At 40.5% G+C, this 19,439-nt stretch overlaps 1 protein-coding gene across 1 annotated transcript in view; it reads right to left on the minus strand.

Moving 5' to 3' along the window:
* The window catches only part of PITRM1 (pitrilysin metallopeptidase 1), a 45,825-nt gene that overhangs the window by 12,217 nt on the left and 14,169 nt on the right, over positions 1 to 19,439 (minus strand). Inside the window, exons 7-24 of the mRNA XM_019508178.1 lie at positions 18,371 to 18,531; positions 17,316 to 17,442; positions 15,948 to 16,036; positions 15,240 to 15,368; positions 13,378 to 13,491; positions 12,878 to 12,974; positions 11,514 to 11,648; positions 9,605 to 9,743; positions 8,466 to 8,582; positions 6,908 to 7,040; positions 6,105 to 6,225; positions 4,944 to 5,020; positions 4,433 to 4,598; positions 4,195 to 4,295; positions 3,400 to 3,520; positions 2,167 to 2,238; positions 1,292 to 1,404; positions 690 to 815 (exon numbers count right to left, since the gene is read on the minus strand). Of these exons, the coding sequence (XP_019363723.1) occupies positions 690 to 815; positions 1,292 to 1,404; positions 2,167 to 2,238; positions 3,400 to 3,520; positions 4,195 to 4,295; positions 4,433 to 4,598; positions 4,944 to 5,020; positions 6,105 to 6,225; positions 6,908 to 7,040; positions 8,466 to 8,582; positions 9,605 to 9,743; positions 11,514 to 11,648; positions 12,878 to 12,974; positions 13,378 to 13,491; positions 15,240 to 15,368; positions 15,948 to 16,036; positions 17,316 to 17,442; positions 18,371 to 18,531 (2,138 nt within the window). The remainder of the gene's footprint in view (positions 1 to 689; positions 816 to 1,291; positions 1,405 to 2,166; positions 2,239 to 3,399; positions 3,521 to 4,194; positions 4,296 to 4,432; positions 4,599 to 4,943; positions 5,021 to 6,104; positions 6,226 to 6,907; positions 7,041 to 8,465; positions 8,583 to 9,604; positions 9,744 to 11,513; positions 11,649 to 12,877; positions 12,975 to 13,377; positions 13,492 to 15,239; positions 15,369 to 15,947; positions 16,037 to 17,315; positions 17,443 to 18,370; positions 18,532 to 19,439) is intronic.

Here is a 19,439-nt window from a genome sequence, read left to right on the forward strand (position 1 = left end):
TCAGCCCTGTCCCGTTCAGGGGTAAACTTCTTGGTTTTGCTTCCACTTGCCTTGAATAGGAGCAGGCATGACAGGGCAGCTGACACATGGTAAGTCCTCTCCCCACCTTTTAACTCAGTCTGCTTTGTTCTTCTGTCTATTAGCAGCCAAAAGCCTCAGTAAGAACCCTGCCACGACAATTCTTCAGGGATGTCATGAAAAAGAAAAGTGTGACTTGGCCAGACATCAGCACCACTTCCTGCTACAACCAAGTTTTTCCTGTAGGACTCCAGCTCTGTCATTTAGATAGCATGGCTGTTTCTGTATCAGTAAAGATGGGCTTCAGGAAGAAGTCAATTTCTAGCACTCAGATCTACACTCCACCTCTTCCCTCAAAGTACTGCTCAAATGCTTCAACCCTCCTTTTTCTGCTCTAATCTATGCTTGACAGAAACAAGCGGAAGGCTGCATACAGATTAAGCTGGGGTAAAACCAGCACTGAAGCCACATCACACCAAGTGAGAGCAAATGCTGCCACTTGTTGAGCAGAGGGGAAACAATGCTCAGTAAGGGGCAGGAAACAGGAAAGCGGGGGATGGGTTTTGCTGGCTGCAGCTTGGCTGCACAGTAGGCAGAGCAAGAGAAGAGGAGGAAGGCTGGAATCAAGTGACAGATCTCTCTGACATCAAGAGCAAGTTACTTCACATTACCGGTAAGAGTAGAAAGTGAGTACACCGCTGTGACTGAGTTTGGCTCCACCACCATAAGCGCCTCCTTTCTCTCTAATTTCTCTATGCAGGAATTTAGCTGTCATCAACTGTGCAAGGATCCGAAGGCTGAAACAAGACAAGAAGCAACAGTAAATGAGTTCAGTGTGGTAGCTGATGCCTGGCAGAAAAATCTACCACTTCTATTGCAAAGATCCCAATACAAACAGTTTTCCTTATTGCACCTTAAGCAGTGAAAAAGGACAAAAACAGAATTTTCACTTGCCCTGTCTTCAAGTAAGATATATCCTAAGGTCTGTTATAACAGTGTTGCAATAAAGCCTGAAACCTTCCATCACTTTCTGAAATGTTACCTTCCTCCAGATGGGAAGGCCAAGTGTGATCCAGTTATTACACCTCCCAATCGGGTGATATTCCCAGAGATATTAAACACAATCAAACTAACAAATGGGAAGACTGCTTCTGAAGGGGTTCATCAGTAATAATACGTCAAAGTATTTTTTGCGTAACAGATTTTAGCCTGAATCTAAGTCAGTTTTATTTCCCTGGGGACCCACAAAAGCTGATCTTTTTCCATCTCCTACCTGGCATAGTCTTGTGCTGTGTAGGGAACAGTGCGAATGCATTCACCAATATAATTCACAGGGAAAGAAAGGATAAAATGGGTCTTCATCTGACATGGCTGGAAAGTTGGTTCCTGAGAGAAAGAGCATTTTTGTGGCAGTTAGAAGAGACTGTATGTAGATCTGACAGTCCAGTCACTAGAGAACTTTAGCGCTGTTGCAGATTTCTCATGAAAAGCACACTACATTCAAATGCCTGCAGTCTCCCATTTCACATACCACTTTGGCTTCCAACATTACAGAACAATGTATATAGCCAATGTCTATTATAATACTACCAGATTATTAGGCATCCCAAAATTAAACTGCCTTGGCCAACTGGCACACAGGAGGTGGATACCACCACCCATATGTACTGCTCACCTTTGCAATCCTTGTGCTCTTTTTTGCATAGCCTTTCTTCTGCAATTTGAATCTGTTTCAAAATTCTCTGCTCATATGGTCTCAGAAATATAGCCACTAACACACCTGACCTCACCTCCACCCTGCCACCCTATTTGACATCATGTATTAAAATACCAGAAAATAAGAAAAAGAACCCACGACTCCCCCACCAAAACCTCTACTCTTCATGCAGATACATACACGTGCATGCACGCATGAGTGCATGACTGAGGAGAATTCAAGTAAAACTAAGCCATCTTCAAAGAGTCAAGGGGGACAAAAGCGAGATACCAAGAAATTTATGTAGAATGACAAATGATGACAGGTAAGGCTGAGGGAAGAAACCAGCAAGTTAATGTATTTTAGTGAGGCTCTAACATGCTTAAATTTATCTACAAAAGCACAAATTTGCTCAACAACATCCAGAAATTGACCAAAGAAACTATACTTACTGTAATTAGTTTCCTTGGGATTTGTGAGCAATTAAGCGTTTCACTTCCAGTAGCTTTGGGCTCCGAATACTTCTACAAAGACAGGGCTTTGTGTTAAAGAGTTCAACAATTCAGAAAGGAATGCAAGAAATGTCCTCCTTTTCCCACAGTAGCTTTCCACCACCTCCCTCTACAAGCCAATACATCATCCTTGTTTCCATTTAAACTCAGAAGGCAACTCCTAAAAGGATTTAATCCCAAGGGTACCTGCTATTAAGTGGGCCAAAGTATAGCTTAAGTATTTTAAGTGTGGTAGGCCTGCTGCGTTACAAAGTGCATACTCCCAAGCCTCAGCACTTCCTCCACTGTACAGAGGCCCAGTGACATACAAAACTTGCTCTTATTTTTGAGGACTGCTTGTCTCTTGGAGGTAGCCCTTAAAAACTACTACACAGTCTTAAATGTGCCAAAGACTGTACTACTTGCACTGCAGATCTGTCTCTACCCAAGTGGGAATGCCAAATGTTTCTCTAGTTGTCCTAACCAGAGAGTGAGAATAACTGCTCTGAAACAATGACTGACACTAACTCTCTGGTAGACAACTTCTATGGAAATCAGCCAGGTTTTGGCCCCATTGGCAAAAGGCAGGATGAGAAGGGGTTCAAAACTCCACCTTGCTCCCCAATGCCTGAGATCGGGAGAGGTTTTCTACTGACCAACCAAAGCTTCATTACTTAAAGAAGTCCTAACACTTGAATTGTCTATGTATAATCAAACAGAGGTCCAGATGCTTCTAGGCCAACATGAAGCAGAAAAAAGTGCATTTTATTATAGCTCTGTGATCAGCTGCTGAGGTCTATTCCCTCACAACCTTCTACCACCCTTAAAACAAAACAACTCACCTTGGCCTTGCAGATCAACATTCAACCCCAAAAACATTGACACAATCATTAAAAATATTTGCATTATAAACCATAACTTTCAAACCATTAGATTGGTGCTAGAGCGCCCAGCATAACACAAAAGATGTTATTTTCAGTAAAACAGCTAAATGGTAAAGACTCAAGACAAATGGTTTTGGGGATGTTACATACAGAAAAACTGATTTCAATTTGAAAAGATACAAGCTTGTTTGCATGGACAAGATTCATACTTGCCAAAATTTGTTTCTGTTTGCATGGTTCATATTAGACTTATGTTTAATGTTACTCTACAGTGATTCATTTCCCTCACAAACCAAATCTTCCTTCATACCTCAATCACATGGGGTCGAACAGGTCTTCTCTCTTTTTTACTTCTAGTGATGCCCTTTATAAATTTTTCTACTTCTTTCGATGCTTGTGCTATCTGTTGAGGTGTAGCATTCACTGAACATCTGTGGAATTACATCTGCAATTAGTCATGTTTTTTGCCCTTTTTGACAATCTTTACATTTTAATCATTTAGCCTCCCTGTACAGTTAAAAAAAGCTCTAAATCATCCCATCTGCTGATGACCTCTGTGCAAAAGGAGACTGGTTCTGGTAATGAACAAAACCACAGTAAGTTGGAAGGCACCAACAATTTGAACCACAATATACCAAAACAGATTAATGACTCATGGAAAGAATATTTTCTTTGTTCCTTTGGTAGGGGAGAACAACAGCCTGAGACTGAGAACTCTGTAGCAAGTGTCAACCTGATCTTTCTGTCATGGACAGATGAGTAAATTATGGAAAAGAAGCATCACATGGAATATTTGAATACTCCACTAGTCTCAATTTAGGATTACATGTAGGTTTTACCACAGATTCCTGCATTTAAATAAAACCTGTACATATAGGGGGGTTCCCCCCACCCCCCCAAATGATATCCTGAAGCTTAGCAGCTTCAAAACAGGTTCAGGAATTAAGACATCTGGTGAGAGCATTTTAGTTACAGAATTCTCTCCCCTCTCTCACGATACCGATATCCCATAGATTTGAAAATCTCACTGTTTTCGCATAGAAACAGGGCCTTTTCTCCCTGTATTACACTCCGTTGCTAAAAGATATGACAGCAGGAATCTCACCTCATGTTATCACTGTTTAATAAGTATTTCTTTATCCTTGGAAGCTTGCGCAATATTGGTTTAACATCAGACATTTCTGCAATTCGCTTCATCAATTTCACCTAAGCAGGGAGGAAAAAAGCAGAATAGAATAAATAAGCAGCTACTGGATAAATTAGCAAAAATAAGCACAGTATTACAGTTCTAGAGGATGTTGGCATCAGCTGAAAAAACACAACAAAACAATCCTCTCCTTCACCTGATCCATCCCAGTAAACATTTCTTGTAACTCTCCAGCAGGCGTAAGGGTTTTGCTAGCTCTAACAGAAGCATAGAGATGTCCAGAATCAGGAATACCATTTGACAGCTCTTGAGCAATCATCTTAACCAGCACCTTAAAATGCTCCTCTTCTTCAAAGCGTGGGCTGTAAGAGATAGAAAGACCTCATTTACTATACAAGTAAAAAAATCATTAAAAAAAGATTAAGACACAGGAACAATGAAAAGAATAGGAATTCTGCAACTCTCCTGCAGACATAATCCAATTGATTTTAAACAGTTAAACTCTTCATCCTCACAAGTTCCATAACTAGCCTGCATCTATTTTATTCATTGAAGAACGATCGGCTTTTGAGTGTACTGAGATTAAAACATATCAAAAACTCAAATGTAGGAACTCAGGTTGGTTTTGCTTGCAGGGGAGAGAGAATAGAAAGGATGGGAAGGGAAAGAGAGGAGGGCCCCAAAACACAAAAAACAATACACTGTACTTGTTAAATATTTCACTCCATAAATGCATCATGTCTGGCAGATTTCTATCCAAGCACAGAGATGAAAAGAGCACACCCTAAAGGAAAAAATGAAAAAAAGACTTCATACACAGGACAAACCAACAGAGCACATCTAAAGCAATGACCTGAAGAATATGTAATAATTCTCTATGACAGTAGCTTTGGGGTGTTGGCCTAGAAGTCCACATCACAGAACTACAATTAAACAGATGTCTCATTACGGAGTCCGCTAGTAGCTAGCAAGTAGGACATGAGACATAGTTACAAAGCTCTACCTTCCCTACCAGAGGGCAAACCCAGACCCATGTTCCAGCAAGATGCAGAGAAGGTGGCTCTAGGGCAGCTCATCTTACCTAGAGTGTGTTTGGAGGGTAGCTGGATGTGGAAAAGGTAGACAGAAGGGCTTAAACTGGTCAGAGGAGAGTACCTAACCCAATCTCTACACACCAAGGGAAATACACCCCTGCATGCGGTAAGAATGGAGAGAAAAGGAGAAGAGCAGAACAGGGTGACATTAAGAAAAATCAAACCGAGCTGTAGGGAGCAGTCCTAGCACTAACAATCTTCACATTGTCAAGTATTTCCTAATTCTGTATTCACACTGTGCTGTACATAATGTAATACAGAAGAGTCCCACTTCAACAATACTTTTTCTGGAAACAATGATACGTCTTGTTTTGGGGACTTCTTAAAGCATTTATTCAGCTGAAAAAATAGATGTTCTTTTAAGCTAGATAATTGTGTCCAACATTATCCTTAAGGTAAGGCCTGGAGGGACCTAGATAATACCTAGCTTATCACTTAGCACTTAGAGGAATTTTGCTGGAAAACAGGAGATGCAGGGTTCAAATCCTCTTCAGGCAATGGGTGGTCTACATAGGAACTAGGATAAGTAGGACCCCTAAACACTAGGCTATTGGATTAAAACACAAGAGGGTCCTCATCCTCCACCATTTTATTTTCAGCATGTGCAAATGAAGAGGGATTCTAATTTTGCCACAGTGCCATTAAGAGGCATAAAGCCATATAGGATTCTGTCCTAAGTATCTATCTTATGTGGAAACCTAGATTCATCCTAAACTACATGGCTGACACTGTAATACAATGGTACATACTGTTGCAATGATTTGTGTGATGTACCTGCTCATATACATCCAGGTGTGAATCATCTGGAATGATATGTGGGCTAACAGACATCCCTCCAGTTTTCAGCTCTACTTGCTGGGCTTGTTCTCTGTAATCAAGGGCTCCACATCCCATTCTGTGAAAAATAAAGAAAATTTATTTCTAGTTTCAGTCACATGATAAAGCCACAGGATACCCTAGAAAGCAGTGCTCCATTTTGCCCAATATGAACATAATTTAACCTCCAAGGTAAGTGATCTAGAACTTTATGAAGGAAGTGTACAAATATAATTAATAAAACACCAGATTTTAAAAAAATCTAGCAAATAGAGACATGCAATTAAAACACATTTATAAAATGCAAAAGGGTATATTAAAGTGTAGTTGATATATAAAAATGATTACTAGCTTGCCAGATAAGGGCACAGGCATACAAAATATCTACATTAAAATAATCATCAATACACTGGTGAAATAACGTAGTGAACAATACACACCCCTAAACAAAATAGTTATATTATATGAGTGGTGTTGCGATGGGAAGGGTGTTATGATTATGTGCACTTATCATGCACTAAACCCAGTGCATGAGAAGTGGCACATGATCGCAACACCCCTCCCATCTTTTCAAATAAAGCTGAATGATTAATATGCATGGTGGTCCATGGGAACTGCTGATGGATGACAACGGTCTATTGATGGTAATAATTTATGAAGTTAGCAGAAATTAGAACTGTCCTGTTGTCCATCAATATTAGCTTTTTCAGTATAATGTAACCCATCTTCTCAAAGTGTTCCAAATGCAGCAAATATCTTACTTAGTAATGACATTGCAGAAGAGAGGCACATATGGTTTGAGTTCCTCTGGAAGTGTATTCAGGCTGGAAACAGCTCGGAAATAGACCACCCCATTGGTTGGCTGCGCACAGTACTGGACAGGGACTTCATCAGCTATGAATAAAAAGACAAAGAAACCTGCACCTCATTTTGCAGACACAAAAATCTCTAACAATTAACTTACAGACCTAACAAAACAGTAACTTTTTAGACCTAATTTTTGATATCGCAAAGATAATTTGAGGCTGCTTCCTGTATTCACCGAAGATATTAAACCAAATCTTGGATGAAAGTTTTCTAGTCTGGATAAAATGATTATCAATCAGTTAGCAGAACTGACCTGAGAAAGATCATTAACTATTACAATTTTAGAAGAAAGAAGCATTCAAATAATGGTATGGTAAATCATTTCTTAAAAGGCAATGTCCCTTCATGTCCTCACTATCTCTACACTGGGAGAGAAAAGTAGAGGTGGAAACTACTGCTGTAAACCAATATAACTCTTCAGAATACATGAGCTAAAAGGATGGGTGTAGGATCTACAGTAGACAAATTTGTATGCTCACCGAGAAACGGCCGTTGTACAATTATGCAAGTTAAAAAAGCCAGCAGTGTTCAGAGAGTGGCACAACTTGGATCACCTTTAACATTTCTGAACTTAGCACAAAACATCTCCCTATTAATAGCCAGCTTCTCTGAGGCACTCCTCAGGGAGCAGAACTGCAGTCCTTTTACCTTTTTGAAGCAGACAGTGTACAGTTCTTTATAATACATTCTGCTGATGCTACACAAAAATACCTGGATTTAAAGGAAAGTGCTACAATTCATGCTGACTAAATTGCACATTGATCTCAACTGCACACTGGTCTCATTTACATTCTGAAGGCAATCTTTTTACATTTTCAGAAGAGAAACAACTACCTTTTGGAATTCTGTATAAGTCACTGGATGATCAATGCAATGCTGTACTATTTTCTGTAAAATTCGGAACTGAAAAATTATAATCATGTGCCAGCAAGTGGATACAAAAGGAAATGTATTCTTCTTTCTCCCCCTTCCTATTCGATCTGGTGCTTTCAGTTCTTTCTACCTAGCTGAATGCTTTGTCTTTTTTATTCTGACTTTTGGCAGAACCAGGACATTTAGAATCCAAGACACTTTGTAGTTCTAGTCTTCATGACAGCTTGAAGGCTACTGTATTGCTGGAAGCCTTCTACTGAAAATCTTCTGCAGCCTAATATTTTCAAGATTCTGGTAAAATTATAGAAAAATGTAGGTGAATCCACTAGGGTGGAAGAACTGTAATTTGCAGAAAAGTCTTGGAAAAGCAGGAAACATTTCCCTACTTATTCATTCATTCATTCCAAGTGTTGCAGGCAACTTACTAGAACAACCTGTACTTTGGCACATATGAGAAAAGCCTCCACTCTAAACCATAATACTCCCAGATGCATAAACAATCCTCTCATTTCCCGCTAACGCCGCATCTAACAAGTTGAGCTGTTCCTTATTTTTGCAAAAGACTTGAGTTGTACTAACCTGCAAATGCTGTTTCCAACTTAGTTAATGGGATCGTGGGCTCAATGTCAGACACTTTTAGAGCTGGGAGACAGGAAGTATCCTGAGGTTTGCTTTGAAGTGCAATTAATTCCAACCCTAATGAAGAAAGTAGAATATTCATGACAATATATATTAATCATTTTGCGTAGAACCTACTGAAACCTATTCAAGTTTTACAAGTAAAGTAAAGACCATTATAGTAGCAAGAAGGTTTGACCTCTCCCACCCTCAATAGCCTTCTCAAATTATTTATTTTAATAAAATGCTTATTTCAGATCTTCATCATGGAAAATCCAGGACCATAGTCATAAACAGAACAAACAGCTCCTTTCTTTAACTTTTCTTGCAACAGTATGAGATTCGGTGCTTGAAACTTTACTGGACACCCACTATGCGGAAGTCAGTTGGAAAGATCTGGCCACCATGGGACAATACATGGGCAACAAAGATCTCCAGGTGAGAAGAGAAGTATCACCCTCAGTCCACACAGTTCATACACAATGTTGTAGAACTAAATTTCTAGTTGGTTTTGAAAACGTTAAGTTTTATTAGCCCCTGGATTGTGGCTGCCTAGTAACCCTCATGCTTACTTTAATACACAGACAAGCTCATATGACTGCTGGAAAAAAAACAGATCAATTTTTTTCCTCCCAGTCCCAGAGACTCCTGTCTATTCTGCAACAATATCTCACTATCCCGCTGTAATTTTTTTGCCCCTCTCTCCATGAATATTTTCCAACCTGCCTGGAGTAGGTTGGAGTAGATTATAAACAACAACTGCAGCACTACAAGCTTCAGTCACTTCATATTATGAAGGTGCTTTCCAGAAGCAAAAGGAACTGAAAATGTAATGAAGTAGCAGCTCTCAAGAAGCCTAGCAGAGGTCTCTTTGCTTGCCCTTAAAAGCTCTCAGAATCCAGGATGGGAGTAAGTTCCATATTGATTATCCTTAAATCCAATTACATAAAATTTACCATATTTTCCTAAATTAACAAATTAATAAATGTTGGTGGGTTTCAGGTATACAAAGTATTTACAGTACTCTGCAAGTGATGAACTAAAAACTGGCTGCATTTTTTAAGTAGCAGCTAAAACTGAGCGTCTCAAAAGATCCCAACCTTTCTCATATATTTGTTTCTTCTGTTCTTCAGAAAGAGCGTTGACCTTTTGCTTCAGTTTTTCTGCTTCGGTTTTGGCTTGTTTGTCATAATAGGCTTCATCTGGACTCATTGAAAGAGTTAACCTATGTGGATTATCCTGCAGAAATACATCCCCGGAACAAAATGTTATTAAGCTTAAGCACAACTTCCTCCCTTTTTCTTTGAGCTACCTAGATCTTTGGTTACTGCCATAACTAAATCGCACGCATCATTTTGCTTTCAGATCATTATGAAAGTATTACATAGAAGCAACTTAGGCAGAATTTTGCATTTAAAAACAGCTTTTTGAATACTCAAGGGGTAGGAAAACAATGCAGGCATCTACAAGAACCAGCATAAACAACCATCTGCAAAATTTCTACAAACACAAAGAATCCCTCAATGTCAACCTGGCCATTGGCCTAATTAAATCAATTAAATGAGACCACTGGCTATGTAAGACAGTCACCAGGCCACAACGGCAAACATTCTGGAAGCTGCATCTAAGATTAACTGCCAGTCTATTTAGACCCTGCAGCCTTTTTCCAGACACCTCCCACAACCTGACTGATTGGCTCAAGAGCACAGAGATCACAGGTGGTGCTAAGCTCCAAGTGATGTCACTTGGACCCCCAAAATACTGCCTCAGAGGTGTCATTCGCTCCGAGAGTGCTGCTTCTGATGCGCTGCTGTTAAATGATCCCTTATTATAAACTTGCGGCTCCACTATGTACTGTGGTGTTTTAATTACACAATCATTTAAACTGCTTCCAGCTTTTACAATACTGAAAGGCTCTGAAAGGAAAACTACCTGAATACTGCCTGTTTCAAAATATGGATTAAAAATAGTTTCCACTTCCAAGACTTACTACCCATATTCATGGCCTGGTAACTGCATTTTCCTACTGTAAGTGTTTCTCTCTCCCCTGCTGCGCTGGGTACAGCTTACAAACACCAAGAAAAACTGACTGATTTTCCAGTGAATAGCAACATTAATTCTTAGGAAACTATTATTACATACACAAAGTAAACACTGTGATGAGAGACTTCAGATACAAGAATGCCTGTTCTGAGAGTATCGTTATCATGACTTCCTACTTTGAAGATTTGATTTCTCTCTTTTAAACTCATGAGAACTGTACTCTAAAGGATATTCCAATAATCATATTGCACTCCTTCTGTACGAAAACCAAATGCTATTCAGGAACCTTTACCAGTTACTCTCTGGAAAACAGTTTTCAGCTAATTTCTCTGTCTCACTGCTCACAACCATCTGAAGAAGATTTTCTTACTGTGAAATAAGATCTGCAGTGACCTAAAAGCCATTTGGCAATGCTACCATGCAGTAACTCCGGTTACTGTGCAGTCATTGTCTCATGCAGACATGACCACTGGTTAGTTTATGCAAGGTTTCACAATTCGATGTGTTAAAAGAGCATCCCAGCTGTTTTAAGGCCTCTACAATATTATATATAAAAATTGAAAAAAAAATGGGGCTCGGAAACAGGAAAATAGGAGAGAAAAGGAATTAAATGCCAGACTTAAATCTTCTGGCCAAATTCATTCAGTTTCAGTAAGCAGAGCAAAATAGCATGGGGGACCCACAGAATGTTCAAGAGGAGAGAGATACGTCCAAGTTACTAAAGATGGTATCTAGCAGCTTGGTCACCAGCATTCATCCCAGGACTATAATACCGGGGGGGGGGGGCAGAGCCTCAGTTTAGAGATGTCTTAATTTTAAAGATTATGAAATTACAGCAATATTAAGCTACCTCCAATAATGGGTGTTTCAGTTCTGAAAAAATCAAAATGCCTAAAATGGCCACAACCATCCCATAACAAAGAGGTATAATCAGCACAAATTAAGTTTTCTCCTCGAATCTCTTACCTTAAAATACTGTTTAACTTTTTCTTGAAGAAATGCTGGATTTTCTTTCAAGCACTGTCTGAACTGAGACACTTTCTCTGCAATCTTCAGAAGTTCTAGAGGTTCCCCATCATGATTCCAACAGGAGGCTATGTACTTTTCATTAACAAGATAAAGTAGATCAATGTGATATTTAATTGCACATATAGACATTTAAGAATTGGTATGCATATTGCACAACACAGTCACTGCTTATCTCACCACTTCTATAATGCACTAAACACTGCTGTTGGATTTGTATTAGAAAATATAAAGTGATATAATTTTTTTAATTAAAGGAAAAGTGCAATTTTATTCTGCCCAAAGAAGACTTGCCACTACAAGCTTCTAGTTTTATAAACACTTTGTGAGGGCAATTGGTATGTTCTTCCCCACTCTTCGGCAAAACCATCACTTTTAAAGTATAAGTATTTTAGCCTGACCAGGATAAAGGGCATGGAAAAAGACAAATAGATCCACCAGTGCTATGAGAGATCAGGTTCTAAATATTCCTGACTTTTTTAGCTGAAGGAAATCATGGTATTTCATTACAAAACACAATATGGACTATTGTTAAAGATAACAGATCATACACAAAAGTCTCCTGAGTCTGTTTTGTTTGTTTCTGTCAGAAAGGGATGCGCACACACACCTTATTAGAGCTTGAGTAGATGGGGTTATTCCTTGTAACCTCTGTGAAAGTGCTATTTAAAGCCGTCAATCAATCCATGCACTACAAAGTACTAGCAAGGCTTTTGTTAACGTTTTTGTTTACTGGGAGAATAAACAGGTCAAAAACTGAATCAAATTGCATTCAAATGGATGTAAAATAAACAAAGGAAAAATGTTCTCCTAAATCTTCTACCAAAATTAAGTTGTTTTCTAAAGTTTATACCCTTCCTTTAAGAATGAGCAGGTACACATTGTTTGTGTTATCTATCATTTCTAATTATAGCAGCACAGCTCCAGCATGGGACAAATACTCATTATTATTTACACCAAGAGTGCAAGAAGTTTTACAAATGTATCACGCCCTTAACCAAGCCTACAATTTCAGCACCCACCTCCCATGAAAGTAATAATTACTGAAGCAAGCAATCCCACTGCCATCAGCAGAGATGCTCACACACAGAAAATAGGACTGGCCCCTAAATTACACACTGCAATACCAATAGACTTTTAGGGTTATCCCTGGGGAAGGACAGAAGAAAAGCATAAAAACAAAGATGACAAAAGGAAGATATTTCAGTGGACTTTTGCAAGAGACATTCCAGAAAATGAAGTCCCCAAGTATGCAGATTCTGATGGACACAGATATTTTATTTACGCAGAAAAAAAGAACTTACTGATGTCAAGGAAAGCCCAAAACTAGTAGACTGATGCTTCAGCTGGATTTCAATTTTGTGAAGCAGAGCTTCAATCTTATCTTCTTCAAAACCTTTCCTTCAGGCAAAAAGAAAATAAAATATTATACCTATTAAACACCAATCATCAATGAAGCTGGAAAAATGAAAATACAATATTGATAAGAGTGTGTTAGCACGTCATAGTATAAGAATCTTCCAAATTTAATTGTAGTTATTTAGTGAAATAGCACTAATAATTTTAACCTCTGAAGGTTATTGTGATCAGCATACTATTAATAGGGTAAGTATTTAAGAAAAGTATTCAGGGTGGGAAAGACATGTGGGGTAAAATCTGTTAAGAGTACTGAACTACAGCACACCTCTACCTTATTACAGTTCCCATAAATTTATGCTAAATATATATTTTTCAACAGAACCTAGTAATAATAATTTGGGCTAAAGGAATCCTTCAATATCTGGCAGAATTTAACATTACTCACTCAATAACTTCATCAATTGTTCTACCAATAATTTGTTTGACAGTTTCAATGTCTCTCTCAGCAATTCCTTGCAGACCCACGCTGAAGTAAGCTTCTTTTGTGTAGCCATTAAACCTAGAATAAAACATATTTATTCCAGCTACAGGTACTACAAGCTCAGTATTAACTCGTTCATGAATGCAAAAAGTCTAACCTGCAAAGACTGAACTGATTTAAAAGTGGACAGACATCCACTTTTGATTCAGGAAATGCAGGCACATGACTACAGTGGTTCAGGCTAGCAGCCAGGGGGTGCTAGAGTGAGCCCTCCCTTCCCTTTCACATGCTGAGCTGAGGGAGGGGTCATGGCCAGGCCCCTGCACGACGCTATGATTAGGGAGGGGTTTAAACCCCTACCCTGGCCTACACAGTCCCCAGTGGGGGTGTGCCTAGAGGGGGAAAGGAAAGCAGCCTCGCCAGGCTCTTCACCCCATCGCTGTTCAAGCAGCAAGTGTTGCCAGACCCCAGCATCCAGCCAGGAGTCCGAGGCAAAGGGTGGCAGGGGTGGGGTGGGGTGGGGGAAGGGAGGACTGCATTCATCTATTGATGATACTTAGCTTATCTATCTCCCTCTCCCTGCTTCTTCATACTGTCTGCATCAAATTGACAGGCATTGCATTCATTGCAAACCAGTCATTTCTCACACTGCTCAGCAAGCCAGCAGGGAGCTTATCAAAATATAAAGTTTATCAACCCATCAAGAAAACAAAGCCTCTCTCATTAGTTTAAGCTCTTCTTAAATGACTTTTTGCAAAGCATTTTTAAGGAAGAGGGGAGGGACATTACCAATGCTCCCTCTAAGGAGCAGCAGTCCACGAGCATGCCTCCTCGGTCCGTTAGCACACCTCCTTGGTCCGGCGTGGAATGCTTACCAAAGGGCTGGCAGCCGGAGGCTGGGGACAGGGGCCAGAGCCAGAAGCCAGGAGCCAGGGGCTGGAACCAGGGACCATAGGCAGGGGCCAGAGCTGGGAGCCAGGGGCTGGAGCTGGAGCCTGGCACTGGCTCCGGGGAAATGTTCCACAGCCCCGCATCAGGGCCAGGGAGTGAGCACTTCCCCAGAGCCGGCAGAACCCGCGCCAGCCCCCCCACCCCAGCCTCGCCTCACCTCAGGGAGGAGCCACTGCCTGCCCCAGTGAGGCTCTGCAGGCTCCGGGATACTGCTCCGCTCCCCGGCCCTGACACCATGCGCCTCCTTGCTCCTCGATGTGATGCGGGGGAGCGGAGCAGTGTCCTGGAGCCAGCAGAGTCTCACTCGGGGCAGGCAGTGGCTCCTCCCCAAGGTGAGGCAAGGCAGGGATGGAGGCTGGGGCAGGAGGCTGGCGTGGGCTTCACCGGCTCCAGGGAAGTGCTCTGCTCCCTGGCCCTGATGCGGGGGAGCGGAGCACTTGCCCAGAGCCGGCACAGCCCACACCAGGCTCGCACCCCAGCCTCTCCTGGTGTGCGGCCTTGAAAAAGCTATGCATGGCCACACTTTTAGATAAAGTAGATTCAGATATTGAACAAGAGATTCCTGCCTACTTACTTGCTGCAAATATAAGATAGAAAACACTTGGGAGGTGAGGGGGAATTATACTGGTACAAGTCAGAATGTTAGTATAAGCTGACACAATAGTTTCTGAATATCTTGCTTAACTATAATGTCCATTTTAAGGTATTTCACTGTTTCTTTGTAGTAAACAGAATACAGCACAAGATCCGTGTTACAATTTTCAAATAAATTATTTATACAAGAGTTAATTTTGCCCAAGAGTAATTTTATAACAGTACTAATATTATGGAAACTGTTTATTAAATTGTGATCTACAGTGAATTTTAACACTTACCCAACATCAGGAGAAAAATCTGTACCAATGTTGGCCTCTATTAAGGCTTTATAAAAGGGAGAATTAGGTCCACCAACCAACAAGGAAGACAGCAGGTTTAAGGTAAAGTTTTCAAAACTATCTGTAATGCTACAGAAAAAAAACAATGGTTTCTAAGAATGTAAAAGCGTGGTTCTCTCTGAAACAGCGCTGTGAGGCACTGTGTTTCTTGTAGTTCAATGACAGCTGATGTAACATTCATTGCTATAGGGAATTTTGATGGGGGAAGAGGGTTGGCAGGATCATTATTTCCAGTTCTGCTTCCTCAGCCTTGGCACAGACATCCCCATTGAGTTCTCTTCATCCTGTGCATCATTACCAGCAGCTAAAGGTTTTAGCTGGATGAATTAGACCCAAAATACATCTGTGTAACCCCAAAACTATCAAAAAATTTGCACAAGGCCAACACTAGCTGAAAAATAGTAAGCCAATGGTTTACACAAAACACTGTCACAAATACATGTCCTCCTCTAATTCCACCCACTATGCAGAAAGCAGCTAAAAATACATCAATTACTGATACTAAATTCTTTTGATGAGTAATAGTTTAATTGGGATGTTTTTTCAACTGGGAAATGGAGATCATTAATGGGCATGAAACAGAACTGTCACAAAAATCCAAGTTTAACATGATTCTTCACTCTAGAATTTCCTTTTTGATACACTTACTCTGACAACAAGAAGCTGACACTGACAGTTGTTTGCTTAGTAGGATCTGAAGCAAATGAATCTGAGCCACATGTCACATGATGCTCTCTCTGTCAAGTATAACAAAAATCAGAGTAAGGCTATTTAAAACATATCACACAAACAATAGTATTGAATTTGCATTTCTACAGCATCTTCCTCCCAAGGATTTCAAAGCACTTTACAAAGTAACTCATTTAACATTTTCTAAACTCATGAACATACCACACAGTAGAACCAGGATCACCTTCCCCGATGCAGATAATGGTTTATGAACTAGCCCAAAGTTTGACAGCTGTAACAAACAGCTGTGCAAAACCACTTACGTGTTGCCAGTTTGCAGTGCCCTTTATTTGAAAGGGCACTGCTTCTCCAATGAGCTGTGTAGGACTGCAGCTATGCTCAAGATGAAAAGAGAAGCAGCACATTTCGAAGTAAACCAATCAGCCAAACAGGTAATTTTTAATTCAGCAACCCCCATACAAACCAAGAGAGTTAAAAACCATTCCAGACGAGACTCCCATTGCCCTGTACTTGTTTATTCTTGTCTGCCTGAGGTAGCACTTTCACCATTTTTATAGGTGGGGGAACAGAGAAAGAAAGGATCAAGCAATACACAAGTAGGATTGGGTGAAAGATTATTCAGGACTTGCTGTTTCAAAGAATAGATCAAGATTCTTAACGAGTTAGAAATAAACCTGAGGGTCTCAACTAGCAATTCTATGTACCGATTGCTTAATCAAGACTCTAGTTAACTTGTTAATCTTCAAGATGTTAAAGAGCGTGGGAACCTAAAAATATAATAAGCAGGTCCTAGCAGTTGACTGTGGAAATCTGTTTTAAGGCTAAAAAAATAGGAACATTTTTATAACTTGACAAAATACACGGTTTTTAAAACCATTCACATGCAACTGTAAATTGAAAGGGATTGGGGCCAGTCTTAATACAAAGTTACTGCAGTGCAATGGCTGACTGCACACAGCTCAACTTGCAGTCGACAGGGCTGTGTCATCTGGTCCAAAAGGCTCTCCACAGTTCCAAAATTTTGACAGCAGGGGAGTGGTGCCCAATCTCCTGCTATCAAAGTTCCAGACCTGTGGGGAGCCCTATGGGCTGGATAGCATTGCCTTGCATGTTATATCGGGAACACAGGGCCCGATAGGGGCGTGCAGCATGGGGGCGACCCAGGTGCACACAAGCCGGGTGGAGGCAGTGTGGGGCCCAGATTTGGGCATGTAGGGCCAAAAGGAGGTGATGCAGGGCCTGATCTAAGACTGGTCCTACATTACTCATCCAGCCCACAGGGCTCAAAGTTTGAACACCACTGACATATAGTATTTATTTACTTACAGGTTTATCCCAGAGTTGCTGCTTTGGAACAGCAGTGTTAGATTCAATTCGCTGAAACTTAATCAATGCTTCCTCATGAATTTGTTTTAAATGTTGCTCCAAGGGGAAGTTTCCATAAGTGAAAAACCTGTATTTTAAACAAATTCAGGATTAAATTTTCTAGCCTTCATACATAATTTAGTAGTAATAAAGCCCATATATGGAGTTACATGTAGTACATTTTAGTTGGTCACACACACACACACACACACACACACATAAAAGGACCAATACATTTACCAAAAACTACACTAAAAAGTTCTGCCACAGAAATAAAATTAAAAGACATCAGTTATGAACTGAAGTCAGATGAGTCTAAAAACAATAATAGACTATCTTTAAAAAGAAATGTGCGTGTGCATTGCCAACATAATCCAGGAAGCCAAATGCCCAATACTAAATTTTGAAAAAATAGCAATGATAATTAACACCTCACAATGACAATTGCCCCAAATTGCTTATAAGCTTTGGTCCCATCCTGAAGTTGATCTATACAGCCAGACCCTTTCACCTGCATGGAGCACCAGGGACTTACTTAGGGTTTTAAAGAAGCACCAGGAGCTGCCTATGGATGGATATCCTATTGCAGGGCCAAAGTCTGCATTCGTATGTTACAAAAAAGATGAAGAAATGGACACAAACGTAGCAGGCTGCAGATAAATGGTTTTTAATGCTAACCTAATTTCCATGAATGATCCTGAATCAACAGCCTTCACAACTGAATTCTATTTACCCACAAATTTTATATGGAAGAAAGCAGAATCAATACTGTTGAAGTTTGCACCCCTTATCTCTTATCTGAAGGGATCATCTCCAAAATCTCCGTATCAAGCCAATCATTAACTTCTATAACCACTTTGTCAAATACACCAAGACTACTGTTTAAACTCTGTGAACACCTAGTGTTAAAAACTTGTGTCAAACAGGCCAAGTAAGAGCCATCAGTTTGTAATAATTATTTTTTAACTTCCAAGTTGGGCTGAAGTAGTTTAAGCCAACAACAACAATTTAAATACCTAGCATTGCTTGGATGATAATGACTGGCATGAAACTGTTTAAGCTGCTCCCATGTAAGATCAGGAATATTCAAGGGATCTCCACCAGATATAACAGCATAAGTGTGATCAGGAAGGAGTTTATTCTGTAGGTGTTGTGAGAACACTCTCTCATTGTCGGTCTTAAAGGGGAAAAAAGGCAAATTAGTAGAGCAATCAGTGGAAGTTTAATGGTAGAACTTGATCTTACAACCTTTATCAAACATCCTTATATAAGCTTGTAGCCTTAGAGACTTAATACTAATATTCTGTGAATATGTGGCTACTGTAATATTGTACTGGCCACGTCCTGCAATCCTGTATTTCCAACTTTTGCTCAAAAGGACAGAAAGGAAACAGTGGGTAAAGATGTGACATGCCTATATATAGTAAACTGATCTGATTATGTAATACAGGTGGGGTGGACCCATGATCACAGTCTTGTTAATTTGTGAAATCGCTCAAATATGGATTAGAGTTGCCCGGTGAACAACGCATGACGATTTCATAGAATCATAGAAGTCGGGTCAGAAGGGACCTTATAGATCTTCAAGTCCGACCCCCTGCCAGGGCAGGAGAAAAAAAAAACTGTGCTCAAATGATCCCAGCTAGGTAGGCATCAAGCCTACTCTTAAAGACCCCCAGGGTAGGAGCCAGCACCACTTCCCTTGGAAGTTGGTTTCAGATCCTAGCCGCCCTGACTGTGAAGTAGTTCTTATGGATGTCTAATCTAAACCTACTCTCCAACAACTTGTGGCCATTATTCCTTGTTATGCCAGGGGGCGCTAGGGGAAACAAGGTCTCTCCCAAACCCTTCTGGTCCCCCCTAGTGAGTTTATAGACTGTCACCAGGTCGCCCCTCAGCCTTCTCTTGTGAAGGCGGAACAGGTTCAGGTCCCGCAGTCTCTCATTGTAGGGTCTGCCCTGTAGTCCCTGGATCATTCGGGTGGCCCTCCTCTGGACCCTCTCAATGTTGTCCACATCCCTCCTGAAGTGGGGCGCACAGAACTGGACACAGTACTCCAGCTGTGGCCTGACCAGTGTTGCATAG

Source organism: Gavialis gangeticus, unplaced genomic scaffold (assembly GCF_001723915.1).
Source record: "Gavialis gangeticus isolate Ggan-Ray unplaced genomic scaffold, GavGan_comp1, whole genome shotgun sequence".
NCBI classification, from domain to species: domain Eukaryota; kingdom Metazoa; phylum Chordata; order Crocodylia; family Gavialidae; genus Gavialis; species Gavialis gangeticus.